This window comes from Vicugna pacos, unplaced genomic scaffold (assembly GCF_048564905.1).
Source record: "Vicugna pacos unplaced genomic scaffold, VicPac4 scaffold_76, whole genome shotgun sequence".
In the NCBI taxonomy this organism is placed as follows: domain Eukaryota; kingdom Metazoa; phylum Chordata; class Mammalia; order Artiodactyla; family Camelidae; genus Vicugna; species Vicugna pacos.
Window position 1 is genome coordinate 474,402 of NW_027328757.1, and position 25,992 is coordinate 500,393.

Consider the following 25,992-nt stretch of genomic DNA (forward strand, 5'->3'; position numbering starts at 1 on the left):
CAATGTTGTGTCAGTTTCTGGTGTACAGCACAATGCTTCAGTCACACATGAATATACATATATTTGTTTTCATATTCTTTTTCACCATAAGCTACTACAAGATATTGAATATCATTCCCTGTGCTATATGGTATGAACTTGTTTATCAGATTTGTGGCGAATTTTGTCTTTTGAAGAAGGCAATGTTCTGTCAAAGTTCAGCAGGTGTTCTGAGTGGATGGGTGTGTCCATGGATGTCACTCTTGGTGTATTCATGGGAGAGGGTGAGCTAAGAGTGTCCTTCTACTCTGCCATCTTGGCCACTCTCTCACATTTTACTTATAAAGCAAGAAGAGTCTCACTACTCATCTACAAGTATATTATTTTTCTCTGTTCCCTCTGATAACAGGGCAAAATAATAAAGATAAAAGTTTTCAGATGAGTGAGGGAATAGTGTGGAATGGTGTATTTACTAGAATACTGCCATTTTGGTTACTAGGAAATTTGTCAAAAGAAGAGTCCTAGGAAGGATGTAACACACATCTTTGTCCATACTTCATTTTATAATATGAACATCATATCCAGAGCGAACCTTAATTCAAAAAGACACATGCACCCTAAAGTGCATAGCAGCACTATTTACAATATCCAAGTCATGGAAACAACCTAAATGTCCATTGACAGATGACGACTGGATAAAGAAGCTGTGGTATATTTACACAATGGAATACTACTCAGCCATAAAAAAGAATAAAATAATGCCATTTGTAGCAACATAGATGAACCTGGAGATCATCATTCTAAGTGAAGTAAGCCAGAAAGAGAAAGAAAAATACCACATGACATCATTTATATGTGGAATCTAAAAAAAAGATGAACTCATTTACAAAACAGAAACAGACCCACAGACATAGAAAACAAACTTATGGTTACCAGGGGAGGAAGGAGGTGGGAAGGGATAAATTGGAAGTTTGAGATTTGCAGATACTAATATGTATAAAATATATAAACAACAAGTTTATACTGTATAGCACAGGGAACCATATTCAATATCTTATAGTAACTTATGATGAAAAAGAATATAAAAGTGAATATATGTATGTTCCTGTACTACTGAAGTATTGTGCTGTATACCAGAAATTGACACAACATTGTAAACTGATTATATTTCAATAAATAAATAAATAAATATGAGTATCAGTTGTAATATATACTAATAATATCAGATGTAAATGACACTTTGAAGTATGTTTTAAAAACATGAGTTTAAATGCTGATCTATATTCATAGGCAGTTTAGTTCATACATTCTGCCATACCTTCAGGTTAGTACATAAAAATCAGTTTTTTAAAAAGATGCTAACCATTTGGATAGTTAGAAAAATCCAGATTATTAGTTTTCTTTTCCTTCTGGCTTTTCAGTATCCTGTTGACAGCTACAATTTAGTCCATGTAAACTCTAACATATGTCTAATTTCCTTTTTGACCTAGGATTTGTTAACTGTCTTTGATAATTTTTGTATTCATATTCAGTATGATTATCTGCTGCATAGTTAACTTCTTTTCTTGGCGACATAAGACTGATATAATATTAAACTGTTTATATACCAAAAATAGTCCATGTGGTTTATTACAGTGAGTTGTTTTTTGTTTTTGTTTTTTTCTCATATTTTTGCACTTTACCCTTCCTGCAAAAAGGTCATAGAGGCCAGCCATATATCAACGATCCCAAGGTAAAAAACTTCAATCAGTGGGTTAAAGCAAAGACTGATTCTGGAGAACTGAAGAATACTGTTATTGGTGGATATTACCCCTATCCACCAGTGCCAGAGACATTTTCGAAGTACAGTAGTTCCATTAAAGGTACTGATGTAATCGCTCGTCCTTTATGATACATTTATATGCGCTCTCTCTCTCTCTATATATATATATACACATATATATATGGTTTATGCCATATCTATTAGTTATCTTTATTCTTTTATGGGAGTGAGACAAAGTGTACCAACACTCACTGATAATTTGATCTTTATCAAGACCTAAAAACATATGTCATGCCTTGTAAAGGTTAATGTTTTAATTTTATTAGACTACAAGAAAAAAAGGAACATAGACTATGACTAGGTAGAGGTAATACCTTGATTTAAGGTCATTGGGATCAAATCTGAGTTGGTAGATCCCAACTCCTGTGACATTATTTAGACCAAAGATATCAAAGAAGTCACTGGACAGCTTGCTATCAAGATACTGGCAACTGTATTATGCTACTCTTGTGGAATGATATATAGACAATCCCTTGGTATCTGCAGGGCATTGGTTCCAGCAGCCCCCACAGATACCAAAATCTGGAGACACTCAAGTCCCTTATATAAAATGGCTCAGTAGAGAGAATACCATCGTTGGCCCTTTGTATCCATGGGTTTGCAAAACCTGTGGATATGGAGGGCCGAATGTGCTTTGGATATAACATAATTGAGTTCTCTGCCTTTAAATAAAAATGATAACCCAAATCAATGAGATTCAGAATAAGTACTAATGAGAGGCCTAACATTAATTTATTTTAGTAGAATCAAAATATGACAGTTGGAATGTTTAACATAAGTATATTCTTTTTGAAAAGCTATGGAATAATTTCATGGTTTTGGAAAAAAAGAGAGAAACTTTGAAATACTGACCTGTCTAAATATTGGCATCCTCCTGTACTTCATAACTTCAGCAGTATGTAGTATATGCTGTATATAGTATGTAGAATATAGAAAATATCAAAATGTGTGTTTCTATGCAGTGGCTAGGTAACACTTTGTAGTTTCAACATGCAAAATTTCTGCTTCAAATTAAGACTCCAGACTAGAAGACTGTATCACAATTGAACTGATAAATGTGCCTATTTTACAAAAAATACGTAAGGGGGTGCCAAATATAAATACAAAGTCTCAAATGTTTAAGTTATTTAGCAAGTTTATAATTTTCATGTTGTAAAATTACTTCGCAAATCTAATTGTTACTTTTGTCATTTCAGTTCTTTAACACAATTTCCTTGGAATTACTCTTTTGCAGTTGAGTCCCTCTTGACAGCTATAAGTGAAGTGAGGAAGGAGGTTGAAGGCCTGCAGTATAGGGAACAAAAGCGCATTGCAATTCAGGGGATAATTACTGGTATAAAGTATGTCCCCCGTAAGAGTGCAACTGAAAATGCCCCAGCATCTGAAACACTACGGGTATGGTGGCAGAGAAAAGTATAGCTCTGAAAGCACTGTGATTGTAATCAAAATTGGTATCTTGTACATTTTATTCAGAACTCAGATGTATTTGACTCAATGATGGAAACCTAAGTGGAAAGAAATCATTTTTATTTATATTTTGTTTCCTTTTTATGCCATTTATTTGGAGCAGTCTTGAAGATCACAGCTTCTTATATTTCCCTAAGCCCTCAAAACTTGGTATCTTGTTTTGGCCTTCTGTGTAATATAAGCCTATCACAATTGTCTTTTTAAAGTCCCAGGTGGTATATATGATTATATTCTTTTCCTACCTTTTGTCCAGGCCAGAACTATAGGAACACTTCCACTGGAGGTTTTTAACTCTGTATCAGGCTTGGCAGTTTTACCCAGGTTCTATAAGAGGTAGCAGTGATTCTTGTAGGATAAATGCTGTAGAAGAGGCCACTTCTGGAATCTAGACAAAATCAAGACAAATAAGTTAATTTTTTCCATGAGTTTATCTTTTAAAAATTATTTCTAGGATTACTGTTCATATGGAAATAAGCATCTAATCCAACTTTACAATTAGACTAATATAAGAACAACTATTGTTTATCTTAACTTTTTAAAATAACTTTGTAGCAGATGGATTAAGGTAAATCAAATTTATAAAAGTATTGCTATGATTGCAAAGTTTTGTCACAACTCAAGATTATGAAAAATAGGTGAACTAAAATTGTAGAGTCTTGTAAGGGAGAAATAGTTTTTGTGAATTAGTTTCAAATGTTTTCTTTAAATTTTTGGTTTTAGAGTGCTAACCAACCCTCAACATCCCAAGCAAATAAAAGAGATGATCAAAGTCAGGAAAGAGATGGTAGACAGAATCAAGAGGATAGTCCTGTGAGTTCTCAAAGTTTTCAAACTGCAATTTGTAGCCCTAGCAAGAAGAAAAGAATTCTGCAAGGGTCATGTGCCAAACTGTAAGTCATTTGTATTAATTATATACACAGAATGTTAATTAAACATTTTTTTTATCCTGTAAAATGAACAATTGTACTAAAAGTTGTATCAGTTTTCTAGGGCTGCCGAAGTCTAAGATACAGATGTAGGCAGAGTGGGTTCCTTCTGTGAACTGTGAGAGTCTGTTCTGTGCACCTCCCCTAGCTTCTTGCGGTTTACTGTCAATCTTTGGCATTCCTTGACTTATGTACACATCACGTCAACCTCTGCCTTCATTTTCATATGAGATTCTCTCTCTGTGCATACATGTCCAAATTTTTCTTTAAGGACACCAGCCATATTGGATTAGGGACCCACTCTGGAGTTACTGGTCTGTTCCAGTATGAACACATCTTAACCAATTACATCTTCAGTGACCATATTTCCAAATAAGGTCATATTGAAGATGTAATTGGTTACATATTGGTAGTCATGGTGGCATTTAGTGGGGACATAACACAACCCATAACAGTCTGCCCTCTAAAAATCTATGTCTGTCTCACATGCAAAATAGATTCACCCCATCACAACATCTCCAAAAATCTTTTTTTAACATTTTTATTGATTTATAATCATTTTACAATGTTGTGTCAAACTCCAGTGTTCAGCACAATTTTTCAGTCATACATGGACATATACACACTCATTGTCACATTTTTTTCTCTGTGAGCTACCATAACATTTTGTGTATATTTCCCTGTGCTATATAGTATAATCTTGTTTATCTATTCTACAATTTTGAAATCCCAGTCTTAATCTATACATCAACTTTAAGTCCTAAATGTCATATAAATCATGTATGGATGAGTTGCAAGGTGATTTATCCTGGGGCAGAATTCTTTTCCATCTGTGAATCTGTGAAGCTAGGCATGTTATCTGTCCAAAATACAGTTGTGGAACAGACATAGGATAGGTACGCCCATTTCAAAAGGGAGAAATTGGAAATAAGAGGGGGATCATGGGTCACAGGCAAGTCTGAAATATAGCAAGGATGAATTCTATTTGATTTTAAGGCCCCAGAATTATCCTCTCTGGCAGAATACTGTGTCCTCTGGGCCCACTGGGATGGCTTCCCCATCCCCTTGGCACTGAGTGGTGGCCTGGGACTCGAACTGGGAAGGTGGTCCTGGCTTCTGGAATTGAGGAGGTGTCTCTGCTCTCTGGAACTGAGGAAATAGCCTCATCCTCATGGTCATTCTTCCCTTTTCTTGAAGGATAATACTTGACCATAGCTGGATATCTTATCAGCTCATTTCCTGACTATACAGTTCCAGAAGTCCAGCAACATTGCTTCATTTCTTCCCACCTATGTTTCCTTCAGTCCAAGCATGCCTACTGAGATGGCTGATTGGATCCACAAGTCACAATTTCTTGGGCAGATGGTTGTTTAGAAATGCCCTTAGTGTTGTCTCCAGAGCAAGCTTTCTTATTTTTTGCAATATGGATAGGCTGAGAATGTTTCAAGTATTGAAGTTCTGGTTCTTTTTTCTTAACAGTCAATTCCCTTTTCAACTTTTCTCTCCCCTTTCATATTTTACCATAAGCAGCAAGAAGAAACCAGGCTGTGCCTTCATCACTTTGCCTAGAAATCTCTTCCTTAAATATGCAAGTTCATTGTATACAAGTTTCACTTTCCATCCAACAGAACACAGTTCAGCCAAATCCTCTGCCACTTTATAACAAAGATCATCTTTCATCCAGTTTTCAATAACACATTCCTTATTTCTGTATGAGTTCTCACCAGAAGCACCTTTTACATTCATACTTCTAGTTCTGTTCATGACAATGCATGTATTCTCCAAGAGCTGAAACTTTCTCTACAGCTCTCTCCTTTTTCTTCTAAGCCCTCAACAGATTCTCCTTCAAAATTTGTGTTTCTACCAACATTCTCTTCAAAGCTATCTAGGATTTTTCTGTTATGCACCTCAAAACTCTTTCAGCGTCCACTTAACACCAAAATACAAAGCCACTTCCACATTTTTATGTATTTGTTACAGCAGCACACCACTTCCTGGTACCAAAATCTGTATTACTTTTTTCGGGCTGATGTAACAAAGTACCACAAACTGCCTTAAACAACAGAAATTTATAGTCTCACAGTTCTGTAAGTCCAAGATCAATGTGTCAGCAGGGTGGGTTCCTTTTGAGGGCTGTGAGGAAGAATCTGTTCTTTGCCTCTCCCCTTGCATCTGGTGGCTTGCTGGCAATCTTTGACATTCCTTGGCCTGTGGAAACATCACCCCAATCTGAATGTGTGTCCAAATTTCCCTTTTTGATAAGGATGTCAGTCATATTAGAGTAGGGGCCCACCCTACTCTAGTATGACCGCGTCTTAACTAATTACATCCTTAGTGACTCTGTATCCGAATAAGATCGCATTCCAAGGTACTGGGACTTAGGACTTCAACATGAATTTTGAGGGGATACAATTCAACTCATAGCAGAAGCTTTCTTATTTGCTATGCTCAGAATAAACTAATTGAACATGAGTTTAAAATAAGGAATTACAAAAAAGACCCTTTTTTGTCTTTTTTTTCCACATGTAAGTGAGATCATACAGTATTTGTCTTTCTCTATCTGACTTGTTTCAATTAGTGTAATACCCTCAGGGTCTGTGTTGTCACAAATGGCAAGATTTCATCTTGTTTATGGCTGAGTAATATTCCATTGTGTGTATATACCCCATGAATCTTTATTCATCCATCTGTTGATGAACACTTAGGTTGTTTCCATATCTTGGCTATAGCAAATAATGCTGCTGTGAACATAAGGATGCATATATCTTTTCAAATTAGTGTTTTCCTGCTCTTTGGGTAAATACCCAGAAGTGGGATAGGTGGATCATATAGTGTAGTTATATTAATTTTTTGAGGAATCTTCATACCGTTTTCCATAGTGCCTATACCAACTTACACTCCTGCCAACAATGTATGAGGGTTTCCTTTTCTCCACATCCTCACCAACACTTTAATTTGTTATCTTTTTGATAGTAGCAATTCTGACAGGTGTGAAGGTGTGAAGTAATACCTCATTGTGGTTTTCATTTGCATTTCCCTGATATTTAGTGATGTTGAGCATCTTTTCAAGTGCCTGTTGGCCATCTGTCTTCTTTGGGAAAATGTCTATTCAGATCCCCTGCTCATTTTAAAAATTGGGTTGTTTTTTTTTGAGGTGGAGTTGTATAAGTTCTTTGTATATTTTGGATAGTAACCCCTTATTGGGTATGTAATTTACAAATATCTTCTTCCATTTGGTAGGTTGTGTTTTCATTTTATTAATGATTTTTTTTCCTGTGCAGAAGCTTTTTAGTTTGATGTAGTCTCATATGTGTTTATTTTTGCTTTTGTTTCCCTTGCCTAGGAGACATATCTAAAAAGATATTGCTAAGACTGATGTCAAAGAACATACTGCCTATGTTTTCTTCTAGGAGTTGAATGGTTTCAGGGCTTATATTCAAGTTTTTGATCCATTTTGAGTTGAATTTTGTGTATGGTATGAGATAGTGGACCACATTTTTTTTTGCATGTGGGTATCTGGTTTTCCCAACACCATTTGTTGAAGAGACTCCTTCTCCCATTGTATATTCTTTGCTCCTTTGTTGCAAATTAATTGTTCACATATGCGTGAGTTTATTTCTAGGCTTTCAATTCTGTTTCATTGATTTATGTATGTTTCAGGTTTTCTGCAAATACCATGCTGTTTTGATTACTTTAGCTTTGTAATATAGTTTGAAGTTAGGGCATGTGATACTTCCAGCTTTGTTCTTTTTTCTCATGATTGTTTTGGTTATTCAGAGTCTGTTTTGGTTTCTTATAAATTTTAGAATTTTTTGTTCTATCTCTGGAAAAATGTCCTTGGGATTTTGATAAGGATTGCAGTGAATCTGTAGATTGCTGTAGGTGATATGGACATTTTATTCTTCCAATCCATGAATACAGAATATTTTTTATTTATTTGTTTATTCAATTTCTTTCAACAATGTGTTATAATGTCTTAAAACTATAATGTCTTATAGTTTTTTATCATACAGGTTTTTTTACCTCCTCTGTTAAATTTATTTCTAAGTATTTTATTCTTTTTGCTGCAATTGTAAATGAGATTGTTTTCCTAATTTCTCTTTCTTCTAGCTTACTGTTAGTATATAGAATTGCAGCAGATTTTGTATGTTGATTTTGTCCTCTGCAACTTTACTGTATTTGTTTATTATTTCTAACCATTTTTGGTAGAGTCATTAAGGTTTTCTATATATAAAATCATGTCATCTACAAATAGTGACAGTTTTACCTCTTTTTCATTTTGATGCTTTTTATTTCTTTTTCTTGCCTAATTTCTCTGGCTAGGACTTCCAATAATATATTGAATAAGAGTGGCAAGGGTGGGCATCCTTGTCTTGTTCCTGATTTTAGAGAGATAGTTTTCAGTTTTTCACCATTGAGTATTGTTAGTTGTAGGTTTGTCATATATGGCCTTTATTATGTTGAGGTATGTTCCTTCTGTACCTATTATATTGAGTTTTTACCATGAATGGGTGTTGAATCTTCTCAAATGCTTTTTCTGCATTTATGAGATGATCATATGATTTTTAGCTTTGTGTTAAGGTGGTATATCATGCTGATTGATTTGCAGATATTAAATCTTTGCATTTCTGGAATAAATGCCACTTGATCATGGTGTATGATACTTTTAGTGTATTGTTATATTACATTTGCTATTTTTTCCAGGATTTTTATGTTTATATTCATCAGAGACACTGGCTCATAATTTTCTTTTTTGTGTGTTGTCTGTGTCTCATGTTGATATTTAGTTTGATGTTGGTTTTTTAAAATGAATTGGGATGTGTTCCCTTCTCTTTAATTTTTTGGAAGAGTTTGATAAGGATAGGTATTAAATCTTCTTTGAATGTTTGGTAGAATTCACCTGTGAAGCTGTCTGGTCCTGGACTTTTGATTTTTGAGGAGGTTTTTTATTACTATTTCAGCCTCTTTACTAATGATCAGTCTATTTAGATTTTCTATTTCTTCATGCTTCAGTCTTGGAAAGTTGTATGATCCTAAGGATTTGTTCATTTCTTCCAGGTTGTCCAATTAGTTGGCATATAATTGTTCATAATATTCTTTTGTAAGCCTTAGTATTTCTGTAGTATCTGTTATTTCTCGTCTTCCATTTCTGATTTTATTTCTCAGTCTTCTCTTTTTTTTGTTTTTGAGTCTGGCTAAAGGTTTGTCAATTTTGTTCATCTTCTCAAAGAAACACCTCTTAGTTGGATTGATTTTTTTTTTCATTTTTTAAGTCTCTATTTCATTTATTTCCTCCCGGATCTTTATTATTTCCTTCCTTCTACTGACTATGGGCTTTTTGTTCTTTTCTACTTCCTTTAGATGTAAGGTTAAGTTGTTTATTTGAGATGTTTTTTCTTTGTTGAGGTAAGCCTCTATTACTGTAAACTTCCATGTCTATTTATTACCTTACTCAAAGTTTTGTGTACTTTTGCTTTTTTGTTTCTGGTAGAAGAGCTCCATTCAACATTTCTTACAAGGCAGGTCTAGTATTAATGAACTCCCTCAGTTTTTGTTTGTCTGGTAAAGTCTTTATTTCTCCTTCATATCTGAATGATAACTTTGCTGCATAGAGTATTCCCGAGTGACAGTTTTTATCTTTCAGTATTTTGAAAATGTCATTCTACCCTCCTGACCTGTTGAGTTTCTACTGAGAAATCTGCTAATAGTCTAATGTAGGTTCCTTTGTAGGTTACCATCCTCTTTTCCCTGACTGCCTTTAAAATTCTTTCTGTGTCATTGCCTTTTGACAATTTTGATATAAAGTGTCTTAGACAAGGTCTTTTCGCATTGAGACAGGTATTCTCTTAGCTTAATGGACTTGTATAGCTAATTCCTTTTCTAGGTTTGGGAGGTTCTTAGCTACTGTTTATTTTAAAAAACTCTGCTCCCTTCTCTCTTCTTCTTCTTCTTCTAGGATATCCATTACACTAAGATTGCCCTTCCTAACAGAGTCAGATAGCTCTTGTATAATTCACTCAATTAAAAAAATATTTTAATTCTCTTACCTCTTTTACTTGTATCATTTCTATATTTCTGTATTCAAGCTTGCCAATTCTCTCTTCCATATGGTCTCCTCTGTCTCCAGTGCTTTGAAATGCATTCTTAAAATTGTTCATTGAGTTCTTCAGCTCCACAATTTCTGATTGGTTCATTTTAGAGTTTCAGTTTCTTTGGTAAAGTATTCCTTTGGTTCACTAATTTTATTCCTGAGCTCATTGAACTACCTTTCTGAGTTTTACTGTAGCTCATTAGTTTCATGACAGCTATTTTGAATTCTCTATCGGATCACAATATTCTATGATTTTAAGTTTGGTTTCTGGAGAATTGTCATTTTATTTCTCTGGTACAGTGTTACTGTGGTTCTTCATGGTACTTGATGAGTTGCTCCTCTGCCGGCTTATTTCAAGTGGCAAACACCTTTTTTTAGATAAACCTTTTTTTCTTCTTCACTTAATTCTAACAATTCAACAAGTTAGAAGTTAAGAGACCTTGCTTTTATTTCCAGTAGGTGGCACTATAGTATAAGTTTTTGATTTCTCTTACTTAAGCTGCCTCTGGTTATATTTGAGAGTCAGCACTTTCCATTCTCCACCACCTTTGTCAGAGGCGTCGCCTAGTGCCTTAGTTATCACAGCTTATTTCTCCAGGGTCTTTGGTGCCTTACTGCTCCTAGTGTGGCTGGTGTCGCTGTCTGGGGCACCAGGATGGTGGACTCTTCTGCCATGTCCAGGATCTCCTGAGTTGCAGGCTCTGCCACCACAGGGTTGGGGGTAGCCTAAGTGGCACAGGAATCTCTGCCCTGTTCAGTGTTGTCAGGTTCAGGGACTCTGCCACTGTAGGCAGAGAGCGGGGAAGGGTGGAGTCATGGGCGCCTCCATGGCTGAAGAGACAGGTCCCAGGCCCTACTGCTACTGCTGCCCAGGTATCTGTGGCTGTGGTTACCACTGTGGCCAGGAGGCCAGAGTTGTATATGTCACCTTGCCTGTTGCTACTAGTTTCTCTGGGACTGAGGGTTCAGCTGCCATGGCTGGGGACCAGGATTATAGGCACCTCCTCCACTTTTCCCCAAGTTCTATCTCCTCTGTGTGTTCCAGTCTATCCACCTTTAAATGAACAGATATGTGGAACTCTCTGATGTCCTGGTGTGTTGGGCAGAGGCACTTTTGTTGAGGTGTGGATGTTTTACTGATTGTAGATAAGAAAGAGACAAAGAAAACGTGTCCCTCTACCATGATGCTGACATCACTCTCCATTCACTTTTAGTGGAATTAATGATACAGATGGTCCCCAACTTACAATGATTCAACAAATAATTTTTCAACTTTATGATGATACTAAATCAATACACATTCAGTAGAAACCATACTTTAAATTTTGAATTTTGATGTTTTTCTGGGCTAGTGATATGTAGTGCTATACTCTTATGATGTAGGGCAGTGAAAGTGAGCCACAGCTCCCAGTCAGCCATGAAATCAGAAGGGTAAACAGTTGATATACTCACAATCATTCTGTACCCATACAGCCATTCTGTTTTTTACTTTCAGTTCAGTATTCAATAAACTACATGAGATATGCAACAGTTTATTATAAAATTGGCTTTGTGTTAAATGATTTTGCTCAACTGTAGGCTAATGTAAGTGTTCTGAGCACGTTTAAGGTAGGCTAAGCTAAGCTATGATGTCCAGTAGATTAAGTGTATTAAATTCATATTCAAGGTATGATATTTTCAATTTACGATGGGTTTATCGGGACTTAATCCCATCGTATGCTGAGGAAGATCTATATTTTCGGCTTATATCAATTTTCATACTATTTGCTGAATCAAATAGTTTTAATTACACCTGGTAATCTGTACCTCCCAGTCCCCTACCCCTGTATTGTCCCTCCCTCTTATTTCTAAAGGAGATTTTCACTAGGTTGCAGGGGTTTTTTTTAATATGTCTGATTCTACTGTTGTATTGCTTTCATTGTTTCTATTAAGAATTAGGTTAATGTCTTGTAATTGCTCCTTCAAAAATATTGCATTCTTTTTCTCTATGTGCTTTTAAGATTTTGTCTTGGATTTTCAGCGGTTTAAATATGATGTGCCAAGTGGTTTTCTTTGTTTTATACTGCTTCTTAAATCTGTGGATTGATGTATTTCATCAGTTTTGGAAAACTATCTGCCACTGTCTCTTCAAATACATTTTCTACCTCATTCATTTCTCTCTTTCTGTGAATTTTATTTCATATGTTAGCACTTCTAACTGTAACCAACAGTTCCTTACACTGTATTGTTTTTCAGTCATATACATATTTCTTTTTTGTTTTTGATTCTGTGCTTCAGTTTGGACCTGTTACTCCATTTACTCTTTTAGTGTGTCCAGTCTGCTGTTAAATTATCAGTTGAGTTCACTGAGCTCTTGTGGGGTCTCCAACCCAATCAGCTATACTGTGATTCAATTCCAACACTAACTACCCAGATTTAACATTAGACTCCATAGGTTTAAGAGCTAGTCCTCCACAAGATTGACCTTACTCAGGTGCTCGCCTCAATTCAGCTGGTCCCCAGATCATCCTCACTTCTAACCAACTGGCTATAAATTCAGGGGTTCCCATGACCCCTTTAGAGTCAATAGCTCACCAGAATGATGCACAGATCTCAGAAAAGCGCTATACTCAAAATCACAGTTTTACTATAAAGGATACAGATCAGGAAGAGCCAAATGAAGAGCCATGTAGAGCGAGGTCTGAGAGGGAACATGAAGCTTCCATGCCCTCTCCTTGTAGAATCCGTGCATGTCACTCTACTGGTACATCATTGTATTTGAAATCCTGGCTTATTGTCAGGCTCTGTAGCGCAATGGATGGCACACTGGACTTCTAAATCCTGGCTTGCTAACTCCTATGTCTGTATCACCTGTTGTTCTGCTTCCATTGGTGCAGTAATAGTAAATATGACCATTTAAGAGGTTGTATCAATGAACATATGAATGCAAATGGTAGATAGTGAACCGTGATGCTCTCTGTTAGATAGTAAAATGTAGTCAAAATACATTGACTCATTCAAAAGTTAGCACTGAGGAATAAAATATAATAAATGAGACATTAAAACTTATTCATTGCATTCTGTTGGTATGTTTACTCTGTAAAGATAGAAAGTAAGCTATACCATGGTTAGATGAATTCTTAAAAATCTTCATCAACATCTTCTAAGAAAAGCAGAAGGCACAACAGGGAAGACTACAATAACATTAATTATAATACTGTTATGTAAATGTGGGAATGGCATACTATAGAATCTATATGACTTTTTTCTAAGATCAGTAAGCTGATGAAAAGGGGAGGGTTAGAGTACAGCTTATTGCCTCTGACAATTTTTATAATATTCTGCCACTCTCATCATATGCATCTTTATCTTCTTTTAGCTGTCTTCTCCCTTTCTTGCCTCAGATATCCTTGTATATTTCTTATACTTCCATTTTTCAGCTCTCTTTTTTCAGTTTCTTCAGTTGATACCCCTAGACATTGTCTACCTCCACTTCTGTCATTTATCCCCTCACCTTTAAGACATTCAAGGCATATAAATGAATGATTATATATTTCAGTAAAAATCTCCTAAGCCACCTTTTAAAAACTCTATGAAATATAATGGTGCTGTTAGAGTTTGGAAAACTATTTTTTCTAATTTATTTCAGATGAAAAAAGTCACTTAATAGCACCATATATTTACAAGTGTATACATACTGTTTAAGGATCTCAAAATACGTACAATCTAACTATTCTTTAGTTATTTAGATTTCTCTCAGAATTGATGTTTTCAGTTGGCTAGTTTCTAGAAATACCATGTTTCAATACTTGGGGGAAAAGTTGAAATTACAACTACAAATATGTTTTTATTTGTTAGAGTTTTATAGTTAAATGGATTCATTCTTTCTTCATGAAAGCTACTTCTTTTAAAATAATTAATAATTCATAAGTAAAATGAACAATGCTATCATAAGAGACAAATCCTTTGATAAAATAAGTTGAGCAATATTATGTCACATTCTACAACAGGACATATCTGTTTTACTGTATGCTTTTAGTTTTGGAAATACAACAATAGAAAAAACTCATAGAAATATGCTAAAAGTTCATAAGAAGGAAATCTTTATTTTAAATGCAAGCTTATATGTCAATAAAAAGTAAGTTAAATAAAATAAAGTATATATACATATTTTTATGACTGGGACGTTATGCTGTTCACCAGAAACTGACACATTGTAACTGACAATAAAAAATTCAATAAAAAATGTTAAATAATAAAATAAAATAAATGCAAGCTTCTCTCTGCAGCTTCAAAGTAAGATGCTTCCCTTTTCATCTTTCTAGTTCAATAAACAGTTATTGAGCAGATATTCTGTAGAGATAAAAAATAAATAAAATAACGTTTGTATTTTTGTAGAGCTTATAGTAGAATTTTGTAGAAGAGACAGACTGATAAACCAGTAATTTTAATACAGTGTGATGAGTGCTATGATAAAGTGTATTCATGATGCTGTGACAGAGTATTCAAGGATCAGTGAACCTTAACTGGAGATCAGGGATGGCTTCTTGTGGGAAATAATACCTGAGCTAAATTTTGAAGGAGGAATAGGAGTTAACCAGGTAAAGGAAAGGGGGCATAGGGTTTTTTTCTAGCTGAAAGAAAAGCATTAAGGTTTGAAGCAGCATGAGGCTTATAGAAAATTCTGAAATGAGGTTAGAGAGTTAGGCTAAATAGTTTTCCAGAATATTTGAACAAAGCAAACATGAAAATAAACTATTGAACAAATTTTTTAATCCCTGTCATAGAAAATGAAATATATGTGCCCATCTTGGGTTAATATTTAATAAAGTTGAATACTTCTTTCTGTGGAATATTCCTTAAAAGAACATTTAAATCTGTTGCACTATTTGAATTATATTATTATGGATATTTGTTCATAATTTGAATGTATCATCTTTAAATTTCTAATGCATTACTTTAAGAAACTAAACCTATATATTTTCTAAATTTATTGAATTAGAATAACTTCTGAGTGGAACTAATTGGTTTTTTTCCCATTCAACTCTCTGTTTATAACTATTTGTTATCTTTTTTTTCCTCTTTTATAGAATTCCTGTACCTCAGTCAGAACCTCCTGCACAAACAAAAGGAAATAAACCATCCACGTCAGGCACCTCCCCACGTACGTTGCTTTGATGATGATGATGATGTTGATGATGATTTATATAGTCTTTATGGAACACTATTTTATGCAGATTACTGTTTGATTTGATTCTGCATTTTGGGGTCATGCCTGCCACTAGCATAATATAAGTACTTTAAATAGATACATAGCTAGTTATTTTTGTTTCTCTTTTTTATTTATATTAGTTTAAGTCCTTGTCAAAATACTGGTCCCAAATTTAGAACAATTTGGTATCATCACCAAAGTGCAAGTAAGTATAAACAAACTTACTTATTAATTTGTTTCTCTGGTAGTACCTCCCTTCAAATGTACTATTTTTAATTAACAGAAGAATAAATAAAGTAGGAAGCTCAAGTTTTATTTAGTAATAAGTATAGGTAAAGCTTAAAAGATAGTTGTAGTTCCTTTCTTTGCTGTTGGGTTGACTGGTTTGAATTTGGGCAAAAAATTTGAAAGACATTCCCAAAACAGATTTATGAATGGCCAGAAAGGATGTGAACATGTATTCAACATCATTAGTCATCAGAAAAATGCAAATTAGTACCACAGTGAGATACCACTACATGAGTACCAGAATGGCTATCATATTCAAAATCTGGTAACACCAAATATTTGTGAGGATGTGGAGCAACTGGAAATCTTGTACACTATTGGTGTGAATGTAAAACGATCCAACCACATTGAACAAAGCTGAAGCTATCAGTCATAAAGCTAAATGTACACCTATCTTATTATCCAGAAATTCCACTCTAAAACAGATTTTACAGACCCCTATATTCACAAAATACTTATAAAGGATGTTAATAGTAGCTTTATTTATAATAGCCCAAACTGGAAATAGCCCAGTTATTCATCCGTGGGAGAACAGATAAACATGCTGTGGTATATTCATTCAGTGGAATACCATTCATCAGTAGTATTAAAAATACAAAAAAAAACTACTGATAATATGTAACAGAATAGACAAACTCCAAAATATTATACAGAGTGAAAGAAATATTACACAAGAGAGTATATGCTGTATGCATTAATTTATTTTAAGATCCAGGACAATAAAAACTAATCCGTTGTGGAAAAATCAGAACAGCAGGTGCCTTAGGATAGGGGTTGAAGTAGAGGTGGGGATTGACTGGAAAGGAGCAGAAGGAAAATTTTGAGTGATGGCTTGAGAAGGGTTTCTGTTATCTAACCATTTACCTTTGTCAAGTGCACATAATTAAGATGTGTGCATTTCATTATGAATTTTATACAAACACGTTTGAAACAAATATTAAACTCAACATGCTGAATTGAAGCATTTATCAAAAAGTGAAGAGGTCTGCAATTTATTTGAAAAGAATACAAATAAGATAGATTAACAGATGAACAGAGATACGGACATACCACATGCATTAAAATAGGGGAACCTAGGTGTTGGATATATCATGTTCATTGTAAAATTCTTTTAATTTTGTTGTATGTTTGAAATTTTTCATAATAGATTTATGGAGAAAATACAGTATGAAGGAAATTCTTATACAAAGGGAAAAAAGAAACTCATGGATAGCATACCCATGTTACCCACAGTCAGGTTCCAATAATTATCAACTCTTGACCACTCTTGTTTCATCTATACTTTCATCCACTCATCCCATATTATTTGGACATAGATATTATATGATTTTGTCTGTATAAATTTCAATATATACCTCTAAAAGATAAGGACCATTTAAGTACTACCACAATATCATTATCATACCCAAAAACTTTAGCAATAATTTCTTAATATCATCAAATATTCACTTAGCTTTCCAATTTCCAGTGAGGTCATAAATGTCATCAAAAGCTTTTTTTTTTTCAGCTTATTTGAATTGGGATCCAAACAAAGTCCTCATATTGCAAGTGACTGATAAATCTCCTATGGATTCTTAATCTCTATCTCTTTTGCTTTTCAATGAAATGTATTTGTTAAAGTAACCAGGTCATTTGTCCTATAGACTTTCCCACAGTCTAGATGCTGCTGATTTCATCTTTATAATCTTAATATGTTGCTCTATCTTGTTTATTTCCTGAAATTTGATGGTTGCATCTAGAGACCTAGGGATATTCAGGTTTGATTTGGTGGGGTCATGACTACTGTATAGGTGCTATCTTCTTGCATCAAGAGGCCCATTAAATATTTTAAATATTCTTAAATAGCCACTGGTGAATTCTACCAAACATTTAAAGAATGTTTCAATATTTTATTGTGATATATATATATAACAGACATTTTGCCATTTTAACCATTTTTAAGTCACAATTCGGTAGCAGTGATTATATTCACCATGTTGTGAAGCCATCACTATCCATTTCCAAAACTTTTTCATCACCCCAAGTACATATTCTGTACCCATTAAGCAATAACTGCTATTCTCTAACCCAACCGGTGGTAACCTCTAATCTACTTTGTCTGTGAGTATGCCTATTTTAGGTAAATCCATAATATGGAATCATACAGTATCTGTCCTTTTGTGTCTGGCTTTTTTCAGTTAGCCTAATGTTTTCAAGGTTCATCCATGTTGTAGTGTGTATCAGGACTGTACTTCTTCTCATGGCTGAATAATATTCCATTATATATAGGTATAATATATAAACATATATATATATATGTAATGTGATATATGTATAAATACACAAACAGAATGTGAGATATATAGATAGATAAAATGTGATTTGGAGGTGATTTTTTGTGACATTTTTATTCTGGACATTAAACTGTTAAATGATAAATGTATCATTTTATTTATCTATTCATCTGTTTATTCATCTGTTAATGGGCACTTGAGTTGTTTCCACCTTTTGACTATTATGAATAGTGCTGCTATGAACATTACTAAACAGGCATTTGTTTTGGTTTCCTGTTTTCAGTTCTTTGAGGTATATACCTAGAATTTCTGGGTCATATGACAATTCTATATTTAAATTTTGAGTAACTGCTAAACTGTTTTCCATAGCAGCTGCACCATTTTACATTCCAACCAGAAATGTTTGAGAGTTCCAATTTTTCCACATCTTTGCTACCATTTATATGCCTTTTTAAAAAAAATAGCCATCCTAGTCATTGTGAAGTGATATATTGTTGTAATTTTGATTTGTATTTCCCTAATGACTAATGATGTTGAGCATCATTTCAAGTGCTTGTTGGGCACTTGTATGTCTTCTTTGAAAAAATGTGTATTTATTTTTTTTTGCCTGTTACCTGTTTTTTAATTGAGTTGTTTGTCTTTTTGTTTAGAGGTTTAGGAGTTTTAAAATTATGAATATTAAACCTTTATCAAATGTATGATTTGCAAGTATTTTCTCCAGTTTTACAGGTTGTCTTTTCACTTCCCTGATAATGTTCTTTGATGCACAAAATGTCTCTTTTTTTTGCAAAATTAATGTTAACTTATGATGAGGAAGTAATAAAATATTGATGAAATTAAAATTCCTAGGCTTTAGTAATAAGAAGCATTTAAATCACTTATCCACAGTGGCACCAAAGTGATCTTTCCAAAACACTAATCAGTTTGTGTTTTTTGCTTAAAAAACTTTACTAGCTTCCCACCATATATAAAATAAGGTCCAAACTCACTAGCAAGATACAACATATCCTTCTTGGTTGACTCTTGCTTATTTTAATGAAGTAAAATTCATCTTTTTTGTTGCTGTTGTTAATGCTTTTGATGTCATATCTAAGAATCCATTGCCAAATCCAAGATCATGAAGATTTATTCCTGTTTTCTTCTATGAGTTTTATGGTTTTAGCTCTTATAAAGATAATATTCTTTCCCCACTGAATTGACTTAGTACCCTTGTTGAAAATCAAATTCTGTTCTACTTGTCTATATGTATATCCCTATGCCAGTATCACACTGTTGTTTTGATTTACTGTGGCTTTGTATCAAGTTTTGAAATGGGGATATATGAGTCCTCTAGTTTTGTTGTTTGTTCAAGATTGCTTTACCATTCAGGACGCCTTGTAATTCCATATGAATTTGAGAATTAGTTTTACTATTTCTGCAAAATAGGCTTTTGAGATTTTGATAGGGATTTGTAGATCATTTTGGATAGTATTGACATCTTATTAGTATTAAGTCTTCCAGTCCATGAACGTGGGATTTCTTTCCATTTATTTTTAGGTATTTTTAAATTTATTTCAGCAACATTTTGTAGTTTTCAGCATACAAGTCTTTCACCTCCTTGATGAAATTTATTCCTAGATATTTTATTCTTTTAGTTGTTCTTATAATTGGAGTAGCTTTATTAATTTTCTTTTCAAATAGTTTATTCCTAGTTTATAAAACTCACCTTATTTTTGTGTGTTAATCTTGAAAACCTGAAAATTTGCTGAGTTGGTTTATTAGCTCTAGTTACTTTCTTGAGAATTCTTGCAAATTTTCTATACACAGGATCATGTTATCTGCAAACAGAGGTAGTTTTATTTCTTCATTTCCAGTTTGGATTTATTTTATTTCTTTTTCGTATCTAATTGCTCTAACTGGAATTTGCAGTACAATGTTGAATAGCAGTGGTGAAAGTAGGTATTCTTGTCTTGTTCTTGCTCTTAGGGGGAAAACCCAGTACCTGAGTATTGAATATTATGTAAGCTGTGGGGTTTTGCAAATGCCTATTCTCGTTTGGAGGATATTCGCTTCTATTCTTCCTTTTAGCGTCAAAGTTTCTTATGAGAAATCTGTTAATGAGGATCCCTTATTCATGAAGGGTCACTCCTCTCACTTTTCTTCATTCTTTCCTTTCTTTATGCTCCTCAGTCTGGATAATTTCAACTGACCTACCTTCAAGTTTGCTGATTCAGCTTTCTGCCTGCTCAAATCTGCTATTGACTCCTCTAGTGAATTTCTCATTTCAATTGAAATTCTCAGCTCCAAAATTTCTATTTGGTTCATTTCTATTTCTATAGCTTCTTTCTCTTTCTTGATATTCTTATTTTATTCATACAGTTTTTTCCTAATTCCTTTCAGATCTTTGTCCATGTTTTCTTTTAGTTCTTTGAACATATTTTTAAGATAGTTGTTTTAAAGTGTTTCAAATGTCCAATGTGCAGGCTTCTTCAGAGACTGTTTCTGTTGATTTATTTTTTCCTTTGAATGGGCCATACTTTCCTGTTTCTTTGTATGCTTTTGATTTCTTATGAAAAACTGGAAATTTGAATATAATAACATGAGAACTCTGGAAGTTAGATTCTCCTCAGGATTTGCTGAGGGTTTTAATTTTTAAAAGTTATGATTTATTTGTCTAGTGACTTTTCTCACGTATTTTTTTCCTTAGGCTATTTCTTGTTGTTTGTGGTCACTGAGATCTCTGTTACTTAGCTTATATTCACCTATTGTTTTGGCAGAGATTTCTTGAAAAATGAAATACTACTCCTTCCAGCCTTTGTAGATCGATTCTGTACTTGGGCCTCCTTCAACACTTAGCTAGATTTGCACTGAGCCTAGGAATCAGCCCAAGGTGAAAACTTAAGGTCATAGGTCTTTTCTGAGTATGCGTCTTGCCCTTGGCATGTACTTGTCTTTTGTCTTTTTCAGTTCCCCAGGATAATGGGGATGCCTTTGAATACTACATTAATTTCCCAACAAAATTTTCTCCCTGGCTTTTCCTTTCTGTTGGATCCCTAGCAGCCTCCAAAGGTCACCAATTAGTTTTTTTGTTTGTTTGTTTTTGGTGTTTTTAATAATGTTCTTAACTCATGGATTTAAACGTACTTGATGTGCATTATTTCAATTACCATCCTCATTGCTGACTGCACTATCCCATCTTTGTCTAACAAGAAACTCTTCAAATTTGCTTATGAGTCCTTTTGAGATGACCCTAATAGGCTGTGATAGCTTTTTTGATATTGGCTTTGACAAGATATGTCCATGCTCATCTTGAACATTTCTTGCTCCAGCCATTTTTCCACAGAGCTCTGGTATTTGGAGACTATAGATCAGGCATTATGGGTGCTCATTGATACTGCTACTGTTACTATTTCTAGACCTTTGCAGTGGACAGAGCTAGAAAATGTGCTCAATTGACTGGTTGCTTGGTTAGTTAAGACAAACTATGTCTTGATTTCATTTTTATATTTCCAATTCAAATTTACAAATACAGAATTTTGACTTAGAAGTTAAAGATTGAAGAGGCTTTTTTCCACTGCAGGAATCCTGGCTCAGAAAGACCTTGGAGATGATAGAATCAGAATATTACATAGGAATTTGTTTGCTTTAACTCACCACACATAAAAGCAGTTTCAGAATAAGCACTCCAGCATTTCCATCAGCAGTATTACTATACACAGTTAAGATTTATTTTGTTTTTCAATTCTTTTGTCCTTTGAATATACCCTAATAATTTGATGCACAGTCAAATTATTGTAGTTTAAAACCAATAATAATATTCTTCTCTGTATGGTTATACTACCAACTGGATAGATACTCAGGTTCATTTCTTCTATTTTGTTGCTTAAGGATTACTTTATTCAAATAAGCATTTAATTTTTGTAAATTATTTTTATGGCTTGAAAGTCAAATGTACAAAAGAAAATATATTAAAAGAAGTTTAGCTTCTACCCCTGTTCCCTGCATCCTCTTCCTTCTCCCCTATTATAGATAACTTTTAAATTCATTCTGTGGTGTATCCTTCCATTGTTTGTTTTATAATATAAGCAGATATGTGTGTATATCAGAGAGAAAGTCATGCCCTCCCTTTCTTAGATGAATGTGGTACAACTGCCTTTCAGAGTAATTTGATAATACTTAATTTATTGAAAATATTTTATACCTTGTGACCTATATTTTGGGCACACAGAGAGATGTGTTCTAAGATGTGTATTGGGGCATTGTTTACAATAGGAAACTGAGAAGCTAAATGTTAATTAACAGAAGATGTATACATAAAATGTCATGTATTCATATCATATACTGAAATACTATATTTCAGTTTTATTTACTTATTTGAACAAAGGCAACTCACTCAATCACTCTATGTATCAATTTGTCTACAAAATAGACAACGGCTCTTTATTTGCCTCATGAAATTAGCCTAAGACTTTTTAAAAGTGTTTGAAAGCACTTTTTAAACTGTAAGAGTTTCACAAAGTTGTCATATTTATTGCATACCTCTGTAAAAAAAATCTAGAAACTAAATAAAAATAATCAGTTAATTCTTATAGGCTGTATGAGTATAAGCCCTTAGATGTGTTAACTATATGAAGAATTGGTATAAATTTTTACTTTTGAGTCTAAATGTTTTTCTTAATAGATGATTTTATCCAAGCAATATGGATAACTACCTTTACATTTCATTTTTCTTTGTATATTTTTTTCTTGACTATAATCAATATTGAAAATATATTGATAACTTAGTTATATGGCACAAACCTTTAAGAAACTGATAATTAAATGGTCCAAATTATTAAAAAAAAAACTTCTACAGAAATGTAACTAGAGTGCATATTATCTCTCTTGATGAGCAAAGGCCAAAACTTACTCAGTTAATATAGAGTCCTAAGCCCCTAATATGGCATTTCTGTTATAGGGTAGTTTCTCAAGAAGTGGATGATAAATGAAGTTGATAGCGGTTCTTCCTAATTTACAAAGCTCCTTTACATTCATTATTTTTTCTTTTTTTTAAATTGAAGTATACTTAGCATGTAACATTTTAATTCCAGGTATACAACTTAATGATTTTGTATACATAGTGAAATAATCACCACAATAAGTGTAGTTAATATTCATCACCAAACATAGTTAAAAAATTTTTTTCTTGTGATGAAAACCTTTAAGATCTACTCATTTAGCAAGTTTCAAACATGCAATACAGTATTAAATATAGTCACCGTGCCATACATTAATAAGTCTCCATGACTTATTTATCTTATAACTGGAAGTCTGTACCTTTTGACTCCCTTCACCCACTTTACCCATCCCCTAACTTTACCCTGCCTCTGGCAACTGCCAATCTGTTCTCTGTATCTATGAGCTTGTTTTTTTTGTTTGTTTGAATTTGGTCTTTTTTTCATTCCACATATAAATGAGATCATACGGTATTTGTCTTTCTCTGTCTGACTTATTTAACTTAGCATAATGCCCTCAAGGTTTATCCATGGCAAGATTTCATTCTTTTTGTGGCTGAATAATATTCCACTGTACATATGACACATTTTTTATCCATTCATTCATGAATGGACACTTATGCTGTTTTCAGGTCTTAGCTACTGTAAATAATGCTACAATGGACATAAGGGTGTATATACCTTTTTAAGTTAGTGTTTTTGATTTCTTTGGACAAATACCCAGAAGGGGAATTGTTGGATCATATGGTAGTTCTATTTTCACTTTTTTTGAGGAACCTCTATATTGTTTTCCATAGTGGCTGCACCAATTTACCTTCCCACCAACAGGATACAAGAGTTCTGTTTTCTCTACATCCTCCACAACACTTGTTATTTCTTGTCTTTTTGATAATAGCCATTCTGGCAGGTACAAGGTGATATCTCTTTGTGGTTTTGATTTGCATTTCCCTAGCAATTAGTGGTGTTAAGCATCTTTTCATGTACCTGTTGGCCATTTGTATGTCTTCTTTAGAAAAATGTCTGTTCAGATCCTCTACCCCTTTTTAAATTGGATTGTTTTCTGTTTATTTGGTTGATTTTTTTTTTGCTGTTGAATTGAATGACTTCTTTGTATATTTGTGTATTAACCCCTTATCAGATATATGATTTGCATTCATTTTCTCCCATTCACTAGGTTGCATTTTCATTTTGTTGATGGTTTCTTTTGCTGTGCAGAAGCTTTTTAGTTTAATAGAGCTCCTCTTGTGTATTATACTGCAGTTTTAATGAATGAATTGGATCTATATGTGTTAACATGGTTACTAATGTATTCCCAGATATGTTTCGTGATAGCTTTGGAAATTACTATGTCTGTAAATTCAAAAGTCACTCGTTTTTTGAATATATAGTTAATTTGTGTGGTTTGATTGTGCTAGGTATTTTGATGACTAAGTTTGACATCTCATCCTTTATATTTGGTAACTTAGATAAATAGATAAGACATACGTTGAAAAGTTAACAGTAAACAATAATGGTGCTACTGAGATCATAAGACATTATAGATGGCTCTGACTTACACAGTCCTTTAAGAAGTCTGTTATATATACTTGCTACCATGTACAGAGCCTGGTCCCTGACTGAAATACCCTGTTCTCTTTCAGCCTTGTAGATCTTACACCAGCGTGGGATCAATGGAGGCAAGGGAAAGAAAATAGCTCCTCTCCCTCCCCACACCTCCATACACTCCTACCTATCACTCATCCACGTAATGAAATGCTTAGAGTAGATTTTGTGAAGAAACAAAATCACTGTGCCCACATGCATTTATACTGTGTCCTTTTTCACCTCGAAACCTAAACGTGATCTTCTCTTGAAATTTTTCCTCATTAAAACATAAATCCATTCTCATGAGAAATTAGGGTAAAATGAATCATTAAAATAACAATGATCACTATAATTATAATATATAATGACATATATAAATATAATTTTGCTAGGTAATTAACTGTATCTTAGTTATGCATTAGGCATAAAAATATAATGTGTTTCATATGGTAATTTTAGTAGTAGTCAAGCTAAAAATAAAAGAATTCAAGTGTATAATTTTCCAACTTATTTTTAGAAAAAAACTGAACTCTAGATGTATTTTGTCTCTCTGCTAATTATTGCCTTTGAAATCTTGCTATTCACAACCAGTGACTGCCAATATCTCTTGTACTGATTTCATACTCATTTGTATTAATTATGAACATATAATTAGGATAGTTAAATTACAGTCCCAAGTTCCTAAATTAAAAAACAATGCATGATTTTTCAGAACTTTTTACATAAACGCTACACTTTGCCAGTTCTTAATATTAACACTCAAATAAGAAAACAGGTATAGAAAATATTCTGACCTATTACTGACAGGGTCAATCATAGGATTTTTTTTTTCTATGAGATACATGAAATTACTTAATTTTTAAAAGATTGAAATGTAATATAACTTGTTCTTTGCATGCTATATTTTAGAACACATCAGTCAGGAATTCTCCCTATAACTTGGGTCATTGTAATAACTACTTATTGCTAATCTAATTATGTACTTTTATTAGTTGGGGGAGGGAAAATTCATTTCTAGAAGATAGATTAAGTCATTGACCACTCCTTAGTTTAGTCCTATTAATTGACTTTTTCTCTTGGCTTTGACTGATTCCTTTCCTCTTCATGTATGATTAAATTTTTATCCTTTTTGTTGCCAAGCATTATTATAGGAAGTTAAGTGTGTTCATCAACTAAATTTTGAGTTTAAAAAAAAACCTTTTTGTAATACCACAGTATTTTGAATTCCTGGTAAGAAGTTCAACTTCTTCATCTTCTCTTACAATCCAGTCTAGTATTTTACCTTGTAATAAATATTCAGTAAGTCTCTGGCTAGGTTTAAGAAACCAAAAAAGTAGTCTGGGAATATGGAATAAAGTTCAGAAAGCAGAAGTGGTATATTAACCACATGAAACCTTA

General features: G+C 33.6%; 1 protein-coding gene across 1 annotated transcript in view; it reads left to right on the plus strand.

The window, feature by feature from the left end:
• The window catches only part of RADX (RPA1 related single stranded DNA binding protein, X-linked), a 69,162-nt gene that overhangs the window by 21,484 nt on the left and 21,686 nt on the right, over positions 1–25,992 (plus strand). The window contains exons 8-11 of the mRNA XM_006214175.3: positions 1,677–1,841; positions 3,036–3,196; positions 3,989–4,158; positions 15,355–15,428. Coding sequence (XP_006214237.1) covers positions 1,677–1,841; positions 3,036–3,196; positions 3,989–4,158; positions 15,355–15,428 — 570 coding nt within the window. The remainder of the gene's footprint in view (positions 1–1,676; positions 1,842–3,035; positions 3,197–3,988; positions 4,159–15,354; positions 15,429–25,992) is intronic.